This window comes from Oryzias melastigma, linkage group LG4, assembly GCF_002922805.2.
Source record: "Oryzias melastigma strain HK-1 linkage group LG4, ASM292280v2, whole genome shotgun sequence".
NCBI classification, from domain to species: Eukaryota; Metazoa; Chordata; class Actinopteri; order Beloniformes; family Adrianichthyidae; genus Oryzias; species Oryzias melastigma.
The window spans coordinates 1,385,011-1,402,976 of NC_050515.1; the positions used below are offsets into that span (position 1 = coordinate 1,385,011).

The following is a 17,966-nucleotide window of genomic DNA, read 5'->3' on the forward strand; positions in this document are numbered from 1 at the left end:
GGAGGGGGAGGAGGAGGAGGAGAAGGAGGAGGAGGAGACTCGGCTGCAGTTTCCCTCCTCAGGATGGGGGGTAAGGCCACTTCAGGACTTGATAAAACCAAGTACAGGAACCAATCAGAATACACTTCTGCATTCATCACTCAGCTCTCACAGGAAAAGGGGCGGAGCACACGTACAGCGTGCACACTGTGCACAAGACTGACAGGCCGGGGGTGGAGCCTGACGGAGGAGAACCTGGATCCACAGCTTCTGTCGATCAGCTGATGTCATTCAGAACGCTGTCCCGCATCCGGCGGCGGCGCTCCCGCAGGTGTCCAGTCTCTAAATACTGTCGGAGGTCAGGAGTTTGGCTGCTCCCACATGTGCAAAACTTCAGGCCACTAGGTGTCGCTGTTTCTCTTCAGTTCACACAGCAGCCGGACGAGGGGGGCGCGGCGGCAGCGGCGGCGAAACGGTTCGCCCCAGAGCTGACCCCCCAGGAGCCGTCCTCGTCCGGCGGCGGACGGCTGCGTCAAAGCGTCACTTTGCTGAGTCTGAGCGACAGGCTGGAGCGATGCTGCGCCCGGGGGAGGGTGGAGCTGCAGCGGCTGCGCAGCTGCACGGGCCGCCCCCCCGAGCCCCGCACGCGCAGCAGGAAGTCAAAGTTGGCCGAGGTGTTCATGGCGTAAAAGACGTTGGCGTTGTCGGGAATCAGCAGCTCTGAAAGAAGAGAAAACAGAATCTTCACTGAGGTTGATCACAATGGGGGGGGCTTCAAGACTTCAGTGACACTGATGGACGGCTAAAGCCATAACAACCTCTGAAGGCAACAAAGTTCATTATCTTCATAGTTTTATTTTATTTTGAAAATACTCCTCAAACTCTATTTCCTCCATCGACTGTATTAGAGTCCTGGACCAAGTGTGATGTCATCTGAAGAAAATGGTTTATTCCGGCTCCAACCAAACATCGTCAAATCAGTCGCCATTTTTTGCAATACGGATGCCGCCATGTTGGAGCCAGACGTCAACCGTTAGTCATGATTGATCCAAATTGATCAGTTTTTCACAATCACTCTAACCAATCAGGAGTCAGCGTGTTGGAAAGCCACACCTACTCCACCTATATTTATTGAGTCATCTGATTGGTAAGTTGTTACTTGAATAATATTACTTCTCACTTCAACCAAATGAAGTTCAGTCACCATTTTTTTGTAATATGAACGCCGCCATGTTGGATCCAGAAATCACCAGTGAGCAGTGATTGGTCCAAATCGGTCTGTAACCAATCAGGAATGAGCTTATCAGAAGGGCACACCCCTAACACAGTAAATCTATCAATCAAATGTTTTGGACATGGGGGCTAGCAGGCTCCACCTACTTTTATTGAGCCATCTGATTGGTCAGTTTATAACTTGAATAACATCGCTGCCCACTTCAACCAAATGAAGTCGGTTCAGTCGCCATTTTTTTGGTGATGTGGACGCCGCCGTGTTGGATCCAGACATCACCAGTCAACAGTGATTGGAGGGAGCTCTTTGGCCACACCCCATAATACTAGAAAGCGGGCTACACAAAATCTGTTGGACGTGGGGTCAGCAGGCTCCACCTACTTTTAATTCAGGCACCTGGTTGGTCAGTTTATAACTTGAATAACTTGAATTACAGAAAAAATCTAATAAAAAGAGATTGGTTTATCAAGAAGTTGAAAAAGTATCTCTATAGAAGTCTTTTGGATTTTGGCTTCTTGGAGCCACTTCCTGTTTGGAATGCCAGGGGGGCGGGGTCAGTCCAGTTCTTATATACAGTCAATCACCTCCTCACAACCTGCTTTGGTACCAAACTCAACTGTCATTGGTTCTGGACTCGCTGAAACGCCATGAGCCAAAAACACACGACGACACTCTGGTTCAATCAACAGGAACATTTTGAAGCAAACGTTTGAACCTTGTTGGTCATGTGACACACCGTATCCAATCCCTCGGCTTCAGGAAAACGTCGGCGCCATTCAGCTATCACTGGTTTGACCTGATCGATAATCCACGTTGACCGTTTCATTCCCACCACGGAGGGGGAGGGGCCTTTACCTTTCTCCTCGGAGAGGACCTGCACCAGCTCGTATCCCTCCTCTGGCTCCCCCTCCAGGTTGTGTTTTGCCATCGCGCGGGAAATCACGGCGGGGGTTTTGTCCTGACTGGTCAGCTGCTCAAATAAAGTCGAACAAACAGAAGAGGAAAAGGTCAGTCGTGGATTTGAGAGCCCTGAAAGCTCGGCCGCCGCTCCCTCACCAGGATGCTCTTGTACAGATTCCCGTTCCCGTGCTCCAGGCTGACCCGGATGATGCACGCGTCCTGGGCCTGCGTGTTGTACGCCGGCGTCTGGGACGTGGATCCGGGGGACATGGGCGTGAGGGAGACGCAGCGCCTGTGGGTGCAGGGGGGCCCCGAGAGGGCGGGGGACGTGGGAGTCATGGAGACGCTGGCCGTGGAGGAGCTGGTGTCCATGGAGTGAAGGGAAGTGCAGGAGGAGGACTCGGCTAACTGAGGAGGAACGAAAATACGGGGTTTGTAGAAGTGAACCAGTTTAATGCTGTTTGGAAGAAGATTGAGTTCAACAAAACCTGGTGTAACGTGATCTGTGACACTCTTTATTTCTCTTTTCTTTTGTTTTTCAGAGTGGAATCAATTTCCTTATGTCACTATCGATGGAACATCTGTACGTTTGAAGATAGTAAAGCTCCTTAAAACCAGGATGCATGAAAAGGTCCAAACGGGTCAGATCCTTCCGCTCTCATCATCTTGCAGATTTTACATCTTTTATTTCTGCTTTAGTTCATTGGTTTCAAAAAACCGGCGCCAAAAACAGGAAGTTTTATTTTTGTAACGTTCCTTTCTGAGCTCTTTATTTCTATCACACCGTCTCTTAAAGCTGCAGGATTTCAATCCTTTCAACATGATAAAATACGTCAATAACGATTAATATTGTATTCATTAGTCATTATTATTTAATTTCATTAATTATTCCTCTATAAAGTTTAACCTGAAATCCGATCAGAACTGTATGACTGGATGGATGTGATACTGCTCACGTTTATTGATCACGCTAATGTTAGCTCGGGTTTGTGAGGTGCTTGTTAAACAAAGGAATGCTACGGTGGCCCTGAAGTACAATTCACATTTTAAAGATCACAACCACCATAAAAAAAGCAAAACAAAAATAACTTGAAAAGTTTCATTACCTGTGATAATGCTAGTGTGAAAGTTTTTTGCTGAAAGTAGTCGCTGAAGATGCTGAAGCTTTTTGCTGAAAATAGTGATGCAATTAACTGAAAATGCAAAAGTTATTTGTAAAATGTGAAATTTGCTAAAAGAATTGACATTTCGTTAAAGAACAATAAGAGGGCGCTGTTGACCTAAATTTCTGACTTTCTTTTTAAAGTAAATTTGCTTAAAAATCAAAAATACATGTCTATTTTGAAAAAGTATTTAGTGTCTTTAGTATGAGCTAAAGTCCAAATTAGCTCAAAAAACCTCAGGAGAGGCCAAATTAGACAAAAGAAGCTCGATTGTTGCCCTATATACCAGCTAAACTCCAAAATAGCCTAAAATTCCTCAGTAACTAAATTAGGCAAAAACGTTAATCAGTTGCTAAAATAGAAGCTAAACTCTAAACTAGCCTATAAAACCCTTTTCCAGCTTCTTGTTATGTTTCATTTTTTTTATTTAATTTTAATTCCTGGAATTTACTTATGTTTTTTTGTTTGCTTTTTACATTTTGTTTTCTAAAATGTAATACTATTTCATTGTGTGAATGCTGCACATAAAATCTCAATCACACTCTCAGCGATTTCAGTAATCTTGGTATTAGCTCGGTCAGGACGTTACTGCTTGTATTTTTGGTATTTATAAACTTTATAGTTTTTGAAATATTGAGAAAAATATGCCCCATAGGAAATGAATGAAATATTGCTCAAAACTTCTGCATACTTTCAGCAAGAGACATCATTCAAACTTTAAATGCTCAGCAACTACTGGGGGTTTAGAGTGATTTAGAATTTAGCTTTCATTTTTAGCAACATGCTAGCTATTATGGCTAATTTAGACATTTTCCAATTTTTTGCGCTAATTTGCAGTTTAGCTAATATTTTAGCGTTATGCTAGCTGTTTTGACAAAAGTAGACATTTTTCCAAATTTTTTTGACTAAATTGGCATTCAGCTAATATTTTTAGCATTTTCATTATCAGCTCTTGCTTCTTCAGCTTACAGCATTCACACAAGCATTATCGCAGGTAACGCCATATATCTTGTTATAAATTGTTTTGCTCTTTTCATCTTTAAAATGTTGAATCCTGTGTTTTCACGTCAACAGTCCTGCACACAACCCAAAGGTGAATTCCCAATGAACTCCTGCAACTGCAGCAAAACTATGTCCTAAAAAAAACAACACACGCGTTTTGATTTGAGCTAAAAACAGCATAATTATTCTTAAAAGAACATTTTTACAATAGAAGGAATATTTTCAGTCTTTGCTGCAGACTTAAAATACTGTTTTAAAAATAAAAAACACAAATAAATAATTTTCCAAATCCCTATAAGCATCAGTTTGTTTATTGAGATGCATGCTGGGAAAACTAAAGAGTCGCTGGTTTCAATCTTATTTACTCTAAGGCAGTGGCCCCGCCCACCTTGCTTGGATGGGAGCTGTGCGTGGGGGTGGCGAGTCCCTCGTTGTCTGAAGGGCCGCTGGAGTCGCTGGACGACACGCTGACGGAGTCCATGCTCTCCCCCGAGCTGCCAGTAGGGGGCGACCGGGGCATGTCCCTGACGGGGGAGCTGGCCGCGCTGCTGTCTGTGCCGAGGAACAGCCTGGAGGGCGGAGGAGTTCCGGTCAGAGGACCTGGCGGGAGCTTGCACGATGCCGGCCGGTCGGGGTACTCACAGGCTGAGCCTCTTCACCATGCTCTTCCGGGGTTTGGGCGACGTGGGGCTGCCGTCCCCCGGACCCTCCACCTCACAGGACAGGGCGTAGCTGCAGGAGGAAACAGAGGAGCTGAAACGTGGAGCTCAGTGTGTCAGGAGGCAAAGAGAGAAAGACGTAGAAAAGAGGAAGAGGAGGATGAAGAGCCAGAACCAACCTCTCCTCCTCGCTGAGCTGAGGCTGGCTCCGGAACCAGCGGAGGAAGGCGGCGTCTCCGCTCAGGCAGTAGCTGTTACAGGCCGACTGCAGCAGCTTGATCTGAGCGATCACCTCAAACTCCTGCAGGAACCCCAGAGAGTCGCGTCAGAACCACCCAGTCCGGAGAGCTGCTCCAGAACCTCAGACGGTCACTTACCCGGCGCCTCTTCTCAAAGTTGATCAGGCCGCCCTGCAGGGAGACAGAAAACACGCTCAGGACGCCACGCACCAGCAGCTGCTGACCGAGGGACCGCCTCCAAACTCACCTCAACGAGGTCGGGCAGCGCCGTGTCCAGCATGGTCAGGTCAGTCAGGAAGGTCCCCAAGTACGGGATGGTTCCCTGCATGGCCCCCTGGAAGGGTCATTTCAGAAAAGGTCACCTTACGTAGATCAGGGGTCCGCTCCGTTCTCTACTCTCCTTTACTTCACCTTCATTATATTACCCTCCCCGTTTGATACGCAGGATCAAGAGGTTGGATTGGGGGGTTCAAACACCAAATCCCGAAAGCGGTTGTGTTTGCAGCTCACCGCTCCCCCAGGTGAGGGGTCAAATGTGGAGAACGCATTTCGCACCCCTAGGGGGCGTGACAACTGATAGGACTGAGCGGTTCTGTCCGGTCCGGTCTGGAAGGGTCCAGGTGAGGTGAGCGTTTGCTGTCAAGGTCGGACCATCTTTGCTATTTACAAACTAAATTAAAGAGAAAATGTTTTTAAAATTTAAGATGGAAGAACAAAAATTAGGATTTAAACAATTTTTCTGATCGTGAAATGGGGATTCTGGACAATAATTTATAGGATTTACATGTGAAAAGAGGAAAAATAGAAAGTTACTGTAATAATGTATTGTTGTGTTTACATTTATATATTGTGAATTATTTGAGTTATTGAAAAAGACATAAATGGACTTAAATAAGCATTTCCTTCTGCCTGTCCCCTTTTCAAACGTATTTATTTACCTCTGTTTGTGGTTTTATAAAGGGTGATCGCATTGATTTTGTTGTCGTTTTTTTAAAGTCTTTTGTAATTTTTCACATGTTTTGAAATAAACACCCAGATCACGGCGAATGCATGGTGAAGCCAACAACAAGAACAATGGAGATCATCCAGCTGCTTTTTCCCTAACGTTTGGCTTTCGGTACTACCTTCATACAATATGTTGATTGATAGAAGATTACAGCCATTGGAGGAAGACAGACGCTTTTTCTTTGACTTTCCACAAATCAATGGGTTTCAACAGTAGCTCCTTTTTAACTGGTGCGTTGCAGTTTGCTATGAAGCTACAACCAATTGGAGACCAAATCTGAATTATTCAAATAGAGGGGCATTTGAAGGGGTAAGGTTGTCCAAAATAGTTTTTTTAAGTGCTAACCATCACAAAAGTAGAGCCCTACGCTGCGAGGGCGATCTGCGCCGCAGACGACAGATGTGGATTTGGCCTGAAGCACAGAAGTTTACATTTACATGTAAGTAATGACGTTTTGTTTTAGAAAAACCTTTTTAAAGTTTAAAAAAAAATTGTTGTGTATTTCTGAGCGCTAGCTTTACACGCCATAAGAATGAGAAATAATTAGATTTAGAGATTTTGGTAAAAGAATTGGACTGTATCGCACATATGGGAAAGTCAAGGCCCGGGGGCCGGATCCGGCCCTCCAGATCATTTTATTTTATTGTCATTAATGACTCGATGTTATCTTGTGCTCATTTCTAACTTGTATAATTTTGACAAAATATATTTTTATGGAGAGTAAAATATTGAAAGTTATTTAAGGTTTAAGTTGATTTATTCTGGAATAATATTCCTGCCTTTTTATTATTCAGAATTATGTTGAAAAGTTACAGTTTTAAAGTTTTAAAATGGTCATTCTGCAGCTTTTTGGACATTTTTGGCATTTACTAAGATTTTTAGGCTATTTTGGAGTTTAGCTAATATTTACATGATAGCTGTTTTGGCTAATTTCGTTTTTTTTTTCTTCAATTTTTTAGGATATTTTGAAGTTTAGCTATTTTTTTCAGCAACATGCTAGATGTTTTGGCTAAGCTAATTTTTTTGTTTGTTTTTTAGGCTAATTTGGGATTTAGCTAATATTTTCACTGACTATCAGTTTCAGCATTTTTCGCTATTAGATTCAGTTTTTTCAGCCATCAATTTCAGCATCTTCAGCTATCAGCACTAGCATTTTCCGCGGTTAAATTCACACTATCATTATTACAGGTGATGCTATATATCTAGTTCATAATGAGTTTGACTCCTCTGCTGTATCGATTCGTGGACCGTGTTTCGAGATGCGTATCGAATTGTGTGAGAGGGAAAGATACACCCCCCTAGTTCATTCATAAATATCGTCTGTACCGCTCAGTGAAAACGGGGCAAAAGAGCCTCCATATCCCAGAGTTCTTTGCTCTGAAGAACGTGGCGTTGCTGCGATTTTTCCGGACTCTGGTTGTCTCACCATTTCCTTCTGCAGCTGGAGCCTCTTGTGCGTCCGTTTCTGGTGCTCTTTGGCGCAGCTCTCCAGACTGGCAAACTTTGACGTACCTTCCTGTGGAGGAGAGGCGGAGCAGAGGGTTGGACCGGGGACAGGAAGAGGCGGCGCCGGGCGAGGAGGAACTCACCCTCATGAGGAGCTCCCTGCTGGTCAGGTAGTTGTTGTGGTCGGAGAAAATGTCGGAGAGCTCCTCGAAGGTCTGCATGCTGTCCCTGCACGGAGCACAGATCCATGTCAGCTGGACGGCTGATGGACAGCAGACAGCTGGGGGGTCTGGGGGCTCACCTGTGCACACAAGCCCAGACTCTCTTCAGGCGGTACAGGGGGTTGGACTGCAGCGCCGACACGATGGCTCGCAGCGAGGAGAAGTTCTTGCGTATCCGACACTCCTGCAGGACGACACAGACGGTCAGAAACCGACCCAGAACCCCAAGGGAGGTTCGACCCGCCGTGAGCCCACCTGAGCCACATCGATCCAGCGCTGGATGAGCCGCGCGCGCACGTGCGGCCGCAGCTGCCTGTGCTTCAGCACCGTGCTGACCACGCATGCCGCCACGGCGTTGAACTGAGTGATGGTGGCTCGGATGGTGGGGGCGCTGTGCTTGTTGTCCTTTTTGTCCCTCTGGGACCAGATGGAGCCCAGGCAGTGGTGAGGGACCACCTTCTTGAACAGAACCTGGACAGAACGGAGGATGGTGTAAAACTCGTGTCAAAGTCAAGGCCCGGGGCATGCTAACGTTTTTGGAGTTTAGCTTCTATGTTAGCAACATACTAATGTTTTTGGAGTTTAGCTTCTATGTTAGCAACATACTAATGTTTTTGGAGTTTAGCTTCTATGTTAGCAACATGCTAACGTTTTTGGAGTTTAGCCTCTATGTTAGCAACATACTACTGTTTTTGGAGTTTAGCTTCTATGTTAGCAACATACTAACGTTTTTGGAGTTTAGCTTCTATGTTAGCAACATACTAACGTTTTTGGAGTTTAGCCTCTATGTTAGCAACATACTACTGTTTTTGGAGTTTAGCTTCTATGTTAGCAACATACTACTGTTTTTGGAGTTTAGCTTCTATGTTAGCAACATACTACTGTTTTTGGAGTTTAGCCTCTATGTTAGCAACATACTACTGTTTTTGGAGTTTAGCTTCTATGTTAGCAACATACTAGCGTTTTTGGAGTTTAGCTTCTATGTTAGCAACATGCTAGCATTTTTGGAGTTTAGCTTCTATGTTAGCAACATGCTAACGTTTTTGGAGTTTAGCTTCTATGTTAGCAACATGCTAGCGTTTTTGGAGTTTAGCTTCTATGCTAGCAATATGCTAACCTTTATGGCTAATTTAGTTTACTAAGGAATTTTAGGCTATTTTGGAGTTTAGCTTCTATGTTAGCAATGTGCTAGGTTTTGGGGCTAATTTGGCACATACTGAATGTATTTTTAGGATAATGTAGAGTTTCGCTAATATTTCAGCTATAGACATTTTTGGCTAATATATTATCTACTAAGGTTTTTTAAGGCTAATTTAGAGTTTAGCTTCTATTTTAGCAACAGGTTAACATTTTTGACTAATTTAGTTTACTGAGGAATTTCTAGCCTTTTTGGCTAATTTTGCTACTGAGGTTTTTTATGCTAATTTGGAGTTTATGTTATTTAAGCAAAACCCTTAATATTTTTATTTGGGATGTATTAGGGATTTTTAAGCAATTTTACTACACATTTTTCAGAAGTTTAGGTCAACTTCAGCGCTCTTTCATAGTTCTTAAATGAAATTTCCAGTCTCTTATCAAATTTAACATTTTGCAAATATCTTTTGCATTTTCAGCAAATCCCTTCAGCAGGTCAAGTCCAACTGCGTCACTTTTCAGCATTATTACAGGTAATGCAACATTTCTAGTTCTGGAATAATATTCCTGCCTGTTTTTATTTATAATTATGTAAAAAAGTTACATTTTCAAAGTTGTAAAAATGTAGTTTTAGAGTGTTCAATAAATGTTTATCCTGCGACCTCAGGTGTGTTTTGGATTTTGGTCTCCTGTGGGACTGAATTTGACATTCCTGATATAAAAAAATAACAAACACCTGAAGGGGGTTACCTGCCCGCCCTTCCCCCCTCTGTTTCCCTTCTGCTTACCGCGTCCATGTAGGTCAGCTGCTCGGCCACCAGGTCAGCGTCGAAGGACAGGAAGTCCTCCTGGACCTCAATCTCCACTTCCTCCTCCTCCCCGAGGCAGAAAGAACTGTTGCCATGGAAACCACCTGACAGAGAAGCATCCACCGTGAGTTCAGGACCTTTAATAAAATCATGATGAGTTTCTGGAAAGGAGACCCACCATCCGCCTCGTCCTGGCCGGCCTGGTTCTGCAGCTGCACCAGCAGACTCTCCGCCCGTCTGAGCGTCTCCGAGCCCGGCTGAGCTCTCCGCAGGTATCCCATCAGCCTGTGGAGGCAGGGGTAGTCCGGGGGCTCCTGGAAGTCCTCGGGACACTGGTCCAACCAGGCCCGCAGGATGGAAGCCAGGGCACTGTGAGGACAGGGGGGGGCACTGTGACCTCACAAGTGTGAAACACAAACATCTACGAGCTTTAAGAGCAGAACCGTTTTGATCCCTAAGAGCTTGGATTTCTACTCGTTTACTCTTTGCTTTTAGTTCTCCAATAAACTCTGGTGGGTGACCCGGGAACTCACTTCCTGATGGCTCCGCGGCCCTCAGGGCTGTGGCACTGCTCCGGCTCCAGGCCATTCTCCTCCACGTTTCCATACCTGTTGTGGCGGGAAAGCAGAAGACCCCTGAAGCCGCTGCAGCTTCCGCTCAGAACCCTCACCTGCGCAGCCATGCTCACCTGTCCAGCAGCAGCTGCAGCACGGTCTGCGTGCTGGCGAAGGCTCTGTAGGTGGAGAGGAAGATGGAGGTGTAGGTCAGGTCGTTGTCTCCGAACGCCGTCAGCAGCGTCTCCACCAGGCGCTCCAGCGTTCCTGCACGGATGCTTCGGATTTTGCAGGTTTCCAGTTGGCTGACGGTGTGGCCGGGAGGCAGGCGGTCGCCCTCCGCCTAAACACACATGCACGTGAACACACAGTTAGTTTTACGTTCTATTTTGGCTGTGATTGAACATACAGGATATTTTGATGTAAAACATTGACGATATTAGTGCAGCCACAAATGATTGTTTTAATAGTTGACTAATCACCAGTTATTTTTCAGATTAGTCGACTAACCGAGTCGTGTACAAACTGGATGTAAAACACACATCTTAACCATCATCAGCTTTAAACTAACTAAAAACTAACTAAAAAGATATATAGCATTACCTGTGATAATGCTAGTGTGAATGCTGGAAGCTGAATTTGGCAGCTTAAAATGCTAGTGCTGATAGTTGAAGATGCTGAAATTAATATCTAAAAATGCCAAACTTAATAGCTGAAAACGCTGAACCGGATAGCCAGCTAAAATATTAGTTAAATGTTAAATTAGCCTAAACAGCCAACATGTAGAGTAAATATTAGCTAAACTCCAAAACAGCCTGAAAACAAAAAAAGCCTAAATTAAAAAAAAACTGCTAGGATGTATCTGAAGTCTTGGCTGAACTCCACAACTGGCTTAAAAAAAACAGGAAAAACACCTAAATTAGCCAAAACAGCTAGCATGTAGCTGCAATATTAGCTAAACTCCAAAATAGATTAAAAATAGCCTTAATAAATGCTGAAATATAAATAGTCCATAAAGCTAGAACAATACCATTATAACTACACTCCGATTCCATATAATATAAAGTAATGACTAATTGACTATTGAATTAGTTGTCGACTATTTTAGTGGTCGATTAGTCGAATAATTGTGGCAGCTCTAGACTATATGTAAACGAGTGACCCCGCCCCCCTAGGATTCCAAACAGGAAGTGGCTCCAAGAAGCCAAAATCCCAAAGACTTCAATAGAGAAATAAACCGCTGTTACTCAGTCATTCTATTGGTCAGAATAAACATTCTAGTTCTGATAACTTTTTTTTACATCTTGATATTCCTAATGTTTTAAAATATTTTATTTATTTAGTTCAAGTTTGTAAGCTCACCAATCAAACGCCTCTAATAAAAGTGGAGCCTGCTGGCTCTCACATCCAATATTGAAAGCGTTTGATTGACTTGTTTCATTTAAGTCCCACTCCAACTATATTTGAATCTACTGTAAAATCTTTCCCAACTGTCTGTTAATCAGGATTTTGCTGTTTTTACCAAAAACGTGTTGTTTTCTCTGACATAGTTTCTGCAGAGCGGCAGGAGTTCATTCGTATTTCACTTCAGAGTTGTGGGCAGGACTGTTGGAGCAGAAGTAACCCACGATGATATCCCAGCATGCCTTTTTTTAAGCTCTCTCCTGTTAGCTTATAGCCCCTCACAACTCAAGCTAACGATAGGTTAGCAAAAAAACAGCGAGAAATATCTGAGCTATGCAGCCGTTTGGAGCCAGAGGGCAGATCAGACGAGAACAATGAAGACGTTCATGGATCTACTTATCTGCAGGTGGAAGATTAAGATTCAGAACGGAGCAGGGAGTCTTTTGGCTCCGCCCACTGCAGTGGCTGTGTCACAAACCGGAGCTTTTTCGAGTCGCAGGTTTTCATCTGCTCCTGATTCAACAGGATTTGAATAAAGAAATACTCAGAAACCCAGTTTTAATCTTAAAGGGGTCGTACCATGATTGTCTTAAGCTTTTCAGAATAAACTATATCCATGTATATGATCATATATTACCTCCGGAACACTAAAAAATCAAATTATTTATGAAATAGGAGTTATTTTTCTGGATTGTTTTCATACCCAAAAGTAAAATGACTCGATCTCTGAGGCTCCGCCTTTCTGTTCTTAAGGGTCCCGCCCATTTCACGACATCATCCTAGAATCGGCCTCAGAGCGCTTTTTAACCTCAGAGCTTTTGATAGGTAGATATGCATATTGTGGAGCTCAACACTCTTGACCTACAGTCTGATCTGGATTTTGAGGAGCACGAGGAACCACAGCGACCCCAAAGAGACAACCTCTGATTGGTAAATGAAAAGCTAAGAGAAGTTTCTCTCATAACGCTGCATTTATTATGGACAGATCCACTCTGATTCAGGCCAAGGTTACAGACAAAACGCTTCTGGCTGGTCTATGATCTTCATTTGGAAGTTTGAACAAACTCCTAAATCTATCACAGCCTAAAAACATTTTCTCCACTTTAAAGACATTTTCTTACGAGTCGTTGTTTTCTCTGCAGATTAGATCCAAGAGGAACCGCTTCTTCTCACAGTCGATGCTAAAATAACAACGCTTTACTGATGATCACCGCTAGCTCTGCAGAGAAAGAGTGTGTGTGTTTATGTTAGTCCGGGGGCGGAGCCGTAAGAGCAGACTCTTCCTGAAAGGGGCTGTCCTCACTTTGTGACATCAGCACTTGAGTTTTTGTGAGTTTGGGAGGGGCTGGTGCTCAGAGTGCAGGTTTTTCACTATAAAGGTTCTTTATAGTGAGAAATGAACAGTATAATACGATTAAAAGCTCAAAAAGTAGAATTTTCATGGTATGCCCCCTTTCGATTACTTCATACATGTCCTCCATCATGAGGAAAATCCTACAAAGAGATGTTAAAAAAACACCCATAACAGGATCTTCAATGGAGTGGGTCTTTCAAGTTTCCCGCCTTTAAGTGGTAAGGGTTTGGAGAGTGGTTGCCATAGAAACGATGACTCAGATTGCAATCACTGCACACTGATGACGTCTGGCTGCGTTTGGTGAAGAAATGGCGACTGAATTGACTTCATTTGGTTGGAGCCGGAAGTAAACCTTCTTCTATGGATGAGGTCAAACTCAGTCCAGTTCTCTGATACAGTCGACGGGGTAAAACTGTGAAAGTTTGTCTGAAAATGTTAGATTTGCTGCGCGGGACGTTTCCCCTTCAGATCAATCTGGTGATGAAACTCCAGGAGTGCAGAGTTCAGAAGGAGCGGGAAACCCATGACCTACATTTAATCTCCACTTCTGCAGCTGCGTCCGACTATTGTGTCTCCAGGGAGACGCCAGAGGAGGCTGGTACAGATGTGCAGAGACCTTGGTGGAGCTGGAACGCTGCAACAGGAAACGCTCCAATCTGCTTTTAATCACGGCGAGCCCCTCCTCCTCCCCCTCCTCCACCGCCGCCGTCGCCCCCCTCACGCGGAGGAGGACAGAGCCAGCCTCTCCCAGCGCTGATAACAGCTCCTACACACAACCGACGGGGGTTTATCTGAGCGAGGTGACCCGGCGCGGCGTCAGACACACAAACACGCCGTCCCTGAACGCAGCTGCTCCTGGTGTCCGAGTGAAAGCCGCCACACAGAACACAACCCTCCGTTCAGCCGGCAGTTTCTGCCGCCGTCAATAAATCAATACAGGCCTCAGAGCCCCCCCCCACTGACACACAAACACACCAGTCCAAAAAACACAAGGAACTCCTTCGTCTCATGAAGACACTCCAGTTTCTCCTGGGAAAAACAAACAGGACTGACTCAGAGACCCCCCCGCCGTCAGTCACATGTGGACCAACAGGAAACCGGAACGCCGCGCCATCGCTGGAAAATCCTTTAATGCTCTGTTTTTGTCATAGCAGCGTTCTGCAGGAAATCACGTGAGCCGCCAAAACATTCCAGCGCCATAAAACCGCCGCCACACGGCGAGGAGGTCCAGGAGGAGGCAGCAGACTCACCCCCAGCCATCTCGCCCCCTTGTTGGCCGCCTGCTGGATCTGGACCCTCTTCAGCGTCACGTTGTAGACCGCTCCGTCCTCGACTTCTTCCCCCCAGTCCTGCACCGAGCTCTGCAAGGAGACGGAGGAGTTAGAGGGGGAGCGGGCCGTCAGTACACTAGAAACGATTCGATTCACAAGAGCCTGAATTGATTCTGATTTTTTATATTATTTCGATTCAATTCACATTTATACACATTTGTTTGGAAATACATTAATAATCTACTATATAATCTGAATATATTTATATTATTCTGATCCAGTTCACTTCCTGTAAATGTATCAGTGAAATAATGAGATTGTTAATATCATCCAGAGTTACATGATTCTCTAAAGGAGAAGTTCTAACTAAAATGTTCAGATCATGAACATGTAAACATTGTTCTGCTTCTCCTGGAGGACGTTTCAGTTTGGACACTAAGTAGCGATCGCACTATAGGATTACACCTTATTCCAGAAAGCATCAGGAAAAAACTATGTTTTAGACCAGAAATGGTTACTTTAAAAAACATATGTCAAACTCTGGGCCCGGGGGCCGGATCCGGCCCTCCAGGTGATTCTATCCGGCCCTCCAGATCAGTTTATTTTATCGTTATTAATGACCCGATGTTATCTTGTTCTCATTTCTAACTTGTATCATTTTGACAAAATATATTTTAATGGAGAGTAAAATATCGAAAGTTATTTAAGGTTTAAGTTGATTTATTCTGAGATAATATTCCTGCATTTTTATTATTCAGAATTATGTTAAAAAGTTACAGTTTTAAAGTTTTAAAAATTGGCATTCTGATAGTTTTTTGGACTGTTATGCATTTACTAAGATATTTTTAGGCTGTTTTTAGAGTTTAGCTAATATTTCAGCTACATGGTAGCTGTTTTGGCTAATCCAGACTTTTTTTTTTAAGATTTTAGAGTTTCTTGGAGCTAGGCTAATATGTACATGCTAGCTGTTTTGATTAATTTAGCCCTGTCTTTTTAAGATTTTTTAGGATTTTTTGAAGTTTAGCAATTTTTTTCAGCTACATGCTAGTTATTTTGGCTAACCTTAGTTTTTTTTTAGTTATCTAGGGTAATTTAGCATTTAGCTAGTATTTTAGCTGGCTATGAGCTTCAGCGTTTTCAACTAGCACTAGCATCTTCACCGGTCAAATTCAGCTTCCAGCATTCACAAATATCTAGTTCATAATTATGCTAAAAGTTTTAAAAATGTAGTTTTAGAGTGTTCAATAAATGTTTATCCTGTTCTTGACCTAAGATGTGTTTAGGATTTTGGCCCCCTGTGCGATTGAGTTTGACACTCCTAGTTTAAAAGATATTTCCTTAAAAGAGTTTGGAAAATTCCTGCCTGTGAGTTTATTAAGATGCTCCTTTAGTCAGAAATATATGTTTATGTTGACCGAGCGTTAGCATTAGCCGTCCTATGGGAAATCCCATTAAACGTTAGCATCAAGCTAGTGGACTTGAGCTTTATGCGCTAAATCGATTTATATTTTTTAAAATGGATTATTTATGTATTAAACTTAAATCGATTCAAATCGATTTTATCAACCCAGCCCTCGTTAGAACGCTCGGCGGGATCTAGGGACCTCACAGTGGCCCCAAAGACCAAGAATAAATAAAAAAACAACCAAAGAAACCTGAGAGAGAAGAGCAGGAAACATCAAGAAAGCTCCCAACCCCCACCAGAGGAGCTGGCTGCCAGGCGCCCCCTCCCTCGTCTTTACTCCCTCTTTCATTCTCCGTCCATCTCTGCTGCTGCTGGAGCTGAAGTCAGACTTGGACCGCTTTCCCAGCAGCAGATAAGAGTTTCCCGAGCAAACAGTCACAGTTTCTGACTCCACACACGAGGTGGAGGAATCCGAACCGCAGCAGGAGCGCCGCAGTCCTTATCTCGGCTCAGAACTGCTGGTTCTGTCGAAAACCAGAGAGCAGAGGAAGACTAAACTGCTCTGAGATCTGCAGGACAACATCAGCCACGAAGCAGAGAACCACGGCAGCGAGGTTCCTGCTCACGTCTTCACAACGCAGAGCCAAAGTCCTCGTCCTTTCCCCGACCAGAGGCCCGTCAGCAGAGATCAAAGGTCAGCAAGGAGGCCTCAGCGGATCCTGTGTGGGTCCGAAGAGAGAAAGGCCCAGAAGAAAAACAGAAACGAGGAGCTGAAAGATGTGAAAAGCAGCAGCTGAGAGTCACTCCCTCGTTCTGCTTTTCTCTGCAGCTGCACGTCTGTCTGCTTTTCTCTGCAGCTGCACGTCTGTCTGCTTTTCTCTGCAGCTGTACATCTGTCTGCTTTTGTCAACAACTTGTCGTCGTCTGCAGCTGCACGTCTGTCTGCTTTTCTCTGCAGCTGCACGTCTGTCTGCTTTTCTCTGCAGCTGCACATCTGTCTGCTTTTGTCAACAACTTGTTGTCGTCTGCAACTGCACGTCTGTCTGCTTTTCTCTCCAGCTGCATGTCTGACTGCTTTTCTTTGCAGCTGCATGTCTGTCTGCTTTTCTCTGCAGCTGCACGTCTGTCTGCTTTTCTCTGCAGCTGCACATCTGTCTGCTTTTGTCAACAACTTGTTGTCGTCTGCAACTGCACGTCTGTCTGCTTTTCTCTCCATCTGCATGTCTGACTGCTTTTCTCTGCAGCTGCATGTCTGTCTGATTTTCTCTCCAGCTGCATGTCTGTCTGCTTTTCTCTCCAGCTGCACGTCTGTCTGCTTTTCTCTCCATCTGCACGTCTGTCTGCTTTTCTCTCCAGCTGCATGTCTGTCTGCTTTTCTCTGCAGCTGCATGTCTGTCTGCTTTTCTCTGCAACTGCCTGTCTTTCTGCTTTTCTCTGCAGCTGTATATCTGTCTGCTTTTGTCAACAACTTGTTGTCGTCTGCAACTGCCCGTCTGTCTGCTTTTCTTTGCAGCTGCATGTCTGTCTGCTTTTCTCTGCAGCTCGCTGACCATCCGGCTGGCACAGAGACAGAAAAATACATCAGTGCATGAGTCATGCAGTCCACACACTCCCAAAACAATAGCGGGAGGTCTGTGCGCGGGCCGAGCCGGGCCGGGCTGCTGAGTTCACAGTCTGCTCTCACTGCCTGGGCTTTGTAAGCCGCAGAGCTGGAGATGTTTTTCACTGCATTTGTTCGGGGAGTTTGGGGCTCATTGTGTGACAAACTTCTGAGTTTGCATAAAAACGTTTCCACTGCTCTGTCCAACAATGGCTGGAGATTGCAAAGTCTTTTCCACGGCCGCGGAGCAGAACAGATCCTCCCTGGATCTGTCCGGTTATCAGCTGGAGGGAAACAAAGCCACCAGAACCATGACATGGACTACATCTGGAGCAGCCATCTCAGCGGCTGCGCCTCCCAGGACAACCTCCACCACAGAGACAAAGTTCTGAGCCTGATCTGGACTCTGTTGATCCCCAAACAAACATGGTCTCACAGAGAAAAGGGAAGGGCATCTTCTCCCCACATTTCCAGACTCCGTCGTGCGTCTTTACGCACGGCGACGTGGGTTTAAAGCCGAATCCAAACAATTGAAAGTAAGTGAGGCGTACAGCTGCCCCCCTCTGTTATCCGCTACTTTCCCAAACAC

At 44.6% G+C, this 17,966-nt stretch overlaps 1 protein-coding gene across 2 annotated transcripts in view; it reads right to left on the minus strand.

Annotated features, from left to right (window-relative positions):
• Positions 1 to 6: 6 nt before the first annotated feature.
• rgl1 (ral guanine nucleotide dissociation stimulator-like 1) overlaps positions 7 to 17,966 on the minus strand; it is a 33,717-nt gene continuing 15,757 nt past the window's right edge. For both annotated transcript variants that reach the window (XM_024279175.2, XM_024279176.2), the window contains exons 2-18: positions 14,352 to 14,462; positions 10,478 to 10,686; positions 10,323 to 10,397; positions 9,968 to 10,158; positions 9,769 to 9,893; positions 8,102 to 8,317; positions 7,927 to 8,030; positions 7,769 to 7,853; positions 7,606 to 7,695; positions 5,421 to 5,507; positions 5,312 to 5,344; positions 5,114 to 5,235; positions 4,918 to 5,007; positions 4,664 to 4,844; positions 2,267 to 2,518; positions 2,066 to 2,180; positions 7 to 699 (exon numbers count right to left, since the gene is read on the minus strand). In XM_024279175.2, the coding sequence (XP_024134943.1) occupies positions 512 to 699; positions 2,066 to 2,180; positions 2,267 to 2,518; positions 4,664 to 4,844; positions 4,918 to 5,007; positions 5,114 to 5,235; positions 5,312 to 5,344; positions 5,421 to 5,507; positions 7,606 to 7,695; positions 7,769 to 7,853; positions 7,927 to 8,030; positions 8,102 to 8,317; positions 9,769 to 9,893; positions 9,968 to 10,158; positions 10,323 to 10,397; positions 10,478 to 10,686; positions 14,352 to 14,462 (2,274 nt within the window). In that variant the 3' untranslated portion in view covers positions 7 to 511. The remainder of the gene's footprint in view (positions 700 to 2,065; positions 2,181 to 2,266; positions 2,519 to 4,663; positions 4,845 to 4,917; positions 5,008 to 5,113; positions 5,236 to 5,311; positions 5,345 to 5,420; positions 5,508 to 7,605; positions 7,696 to 7,768; positions 7,854 to 7,926; positions 8,031 to 8,101; positions 8,318 to 9,768; positions 9,894 to 9,967; positions 10,159 to 10,322; positions 10,398 to 10,477; positions 10,687 to 14,351; positions 14,463 to 17,966) is intronic.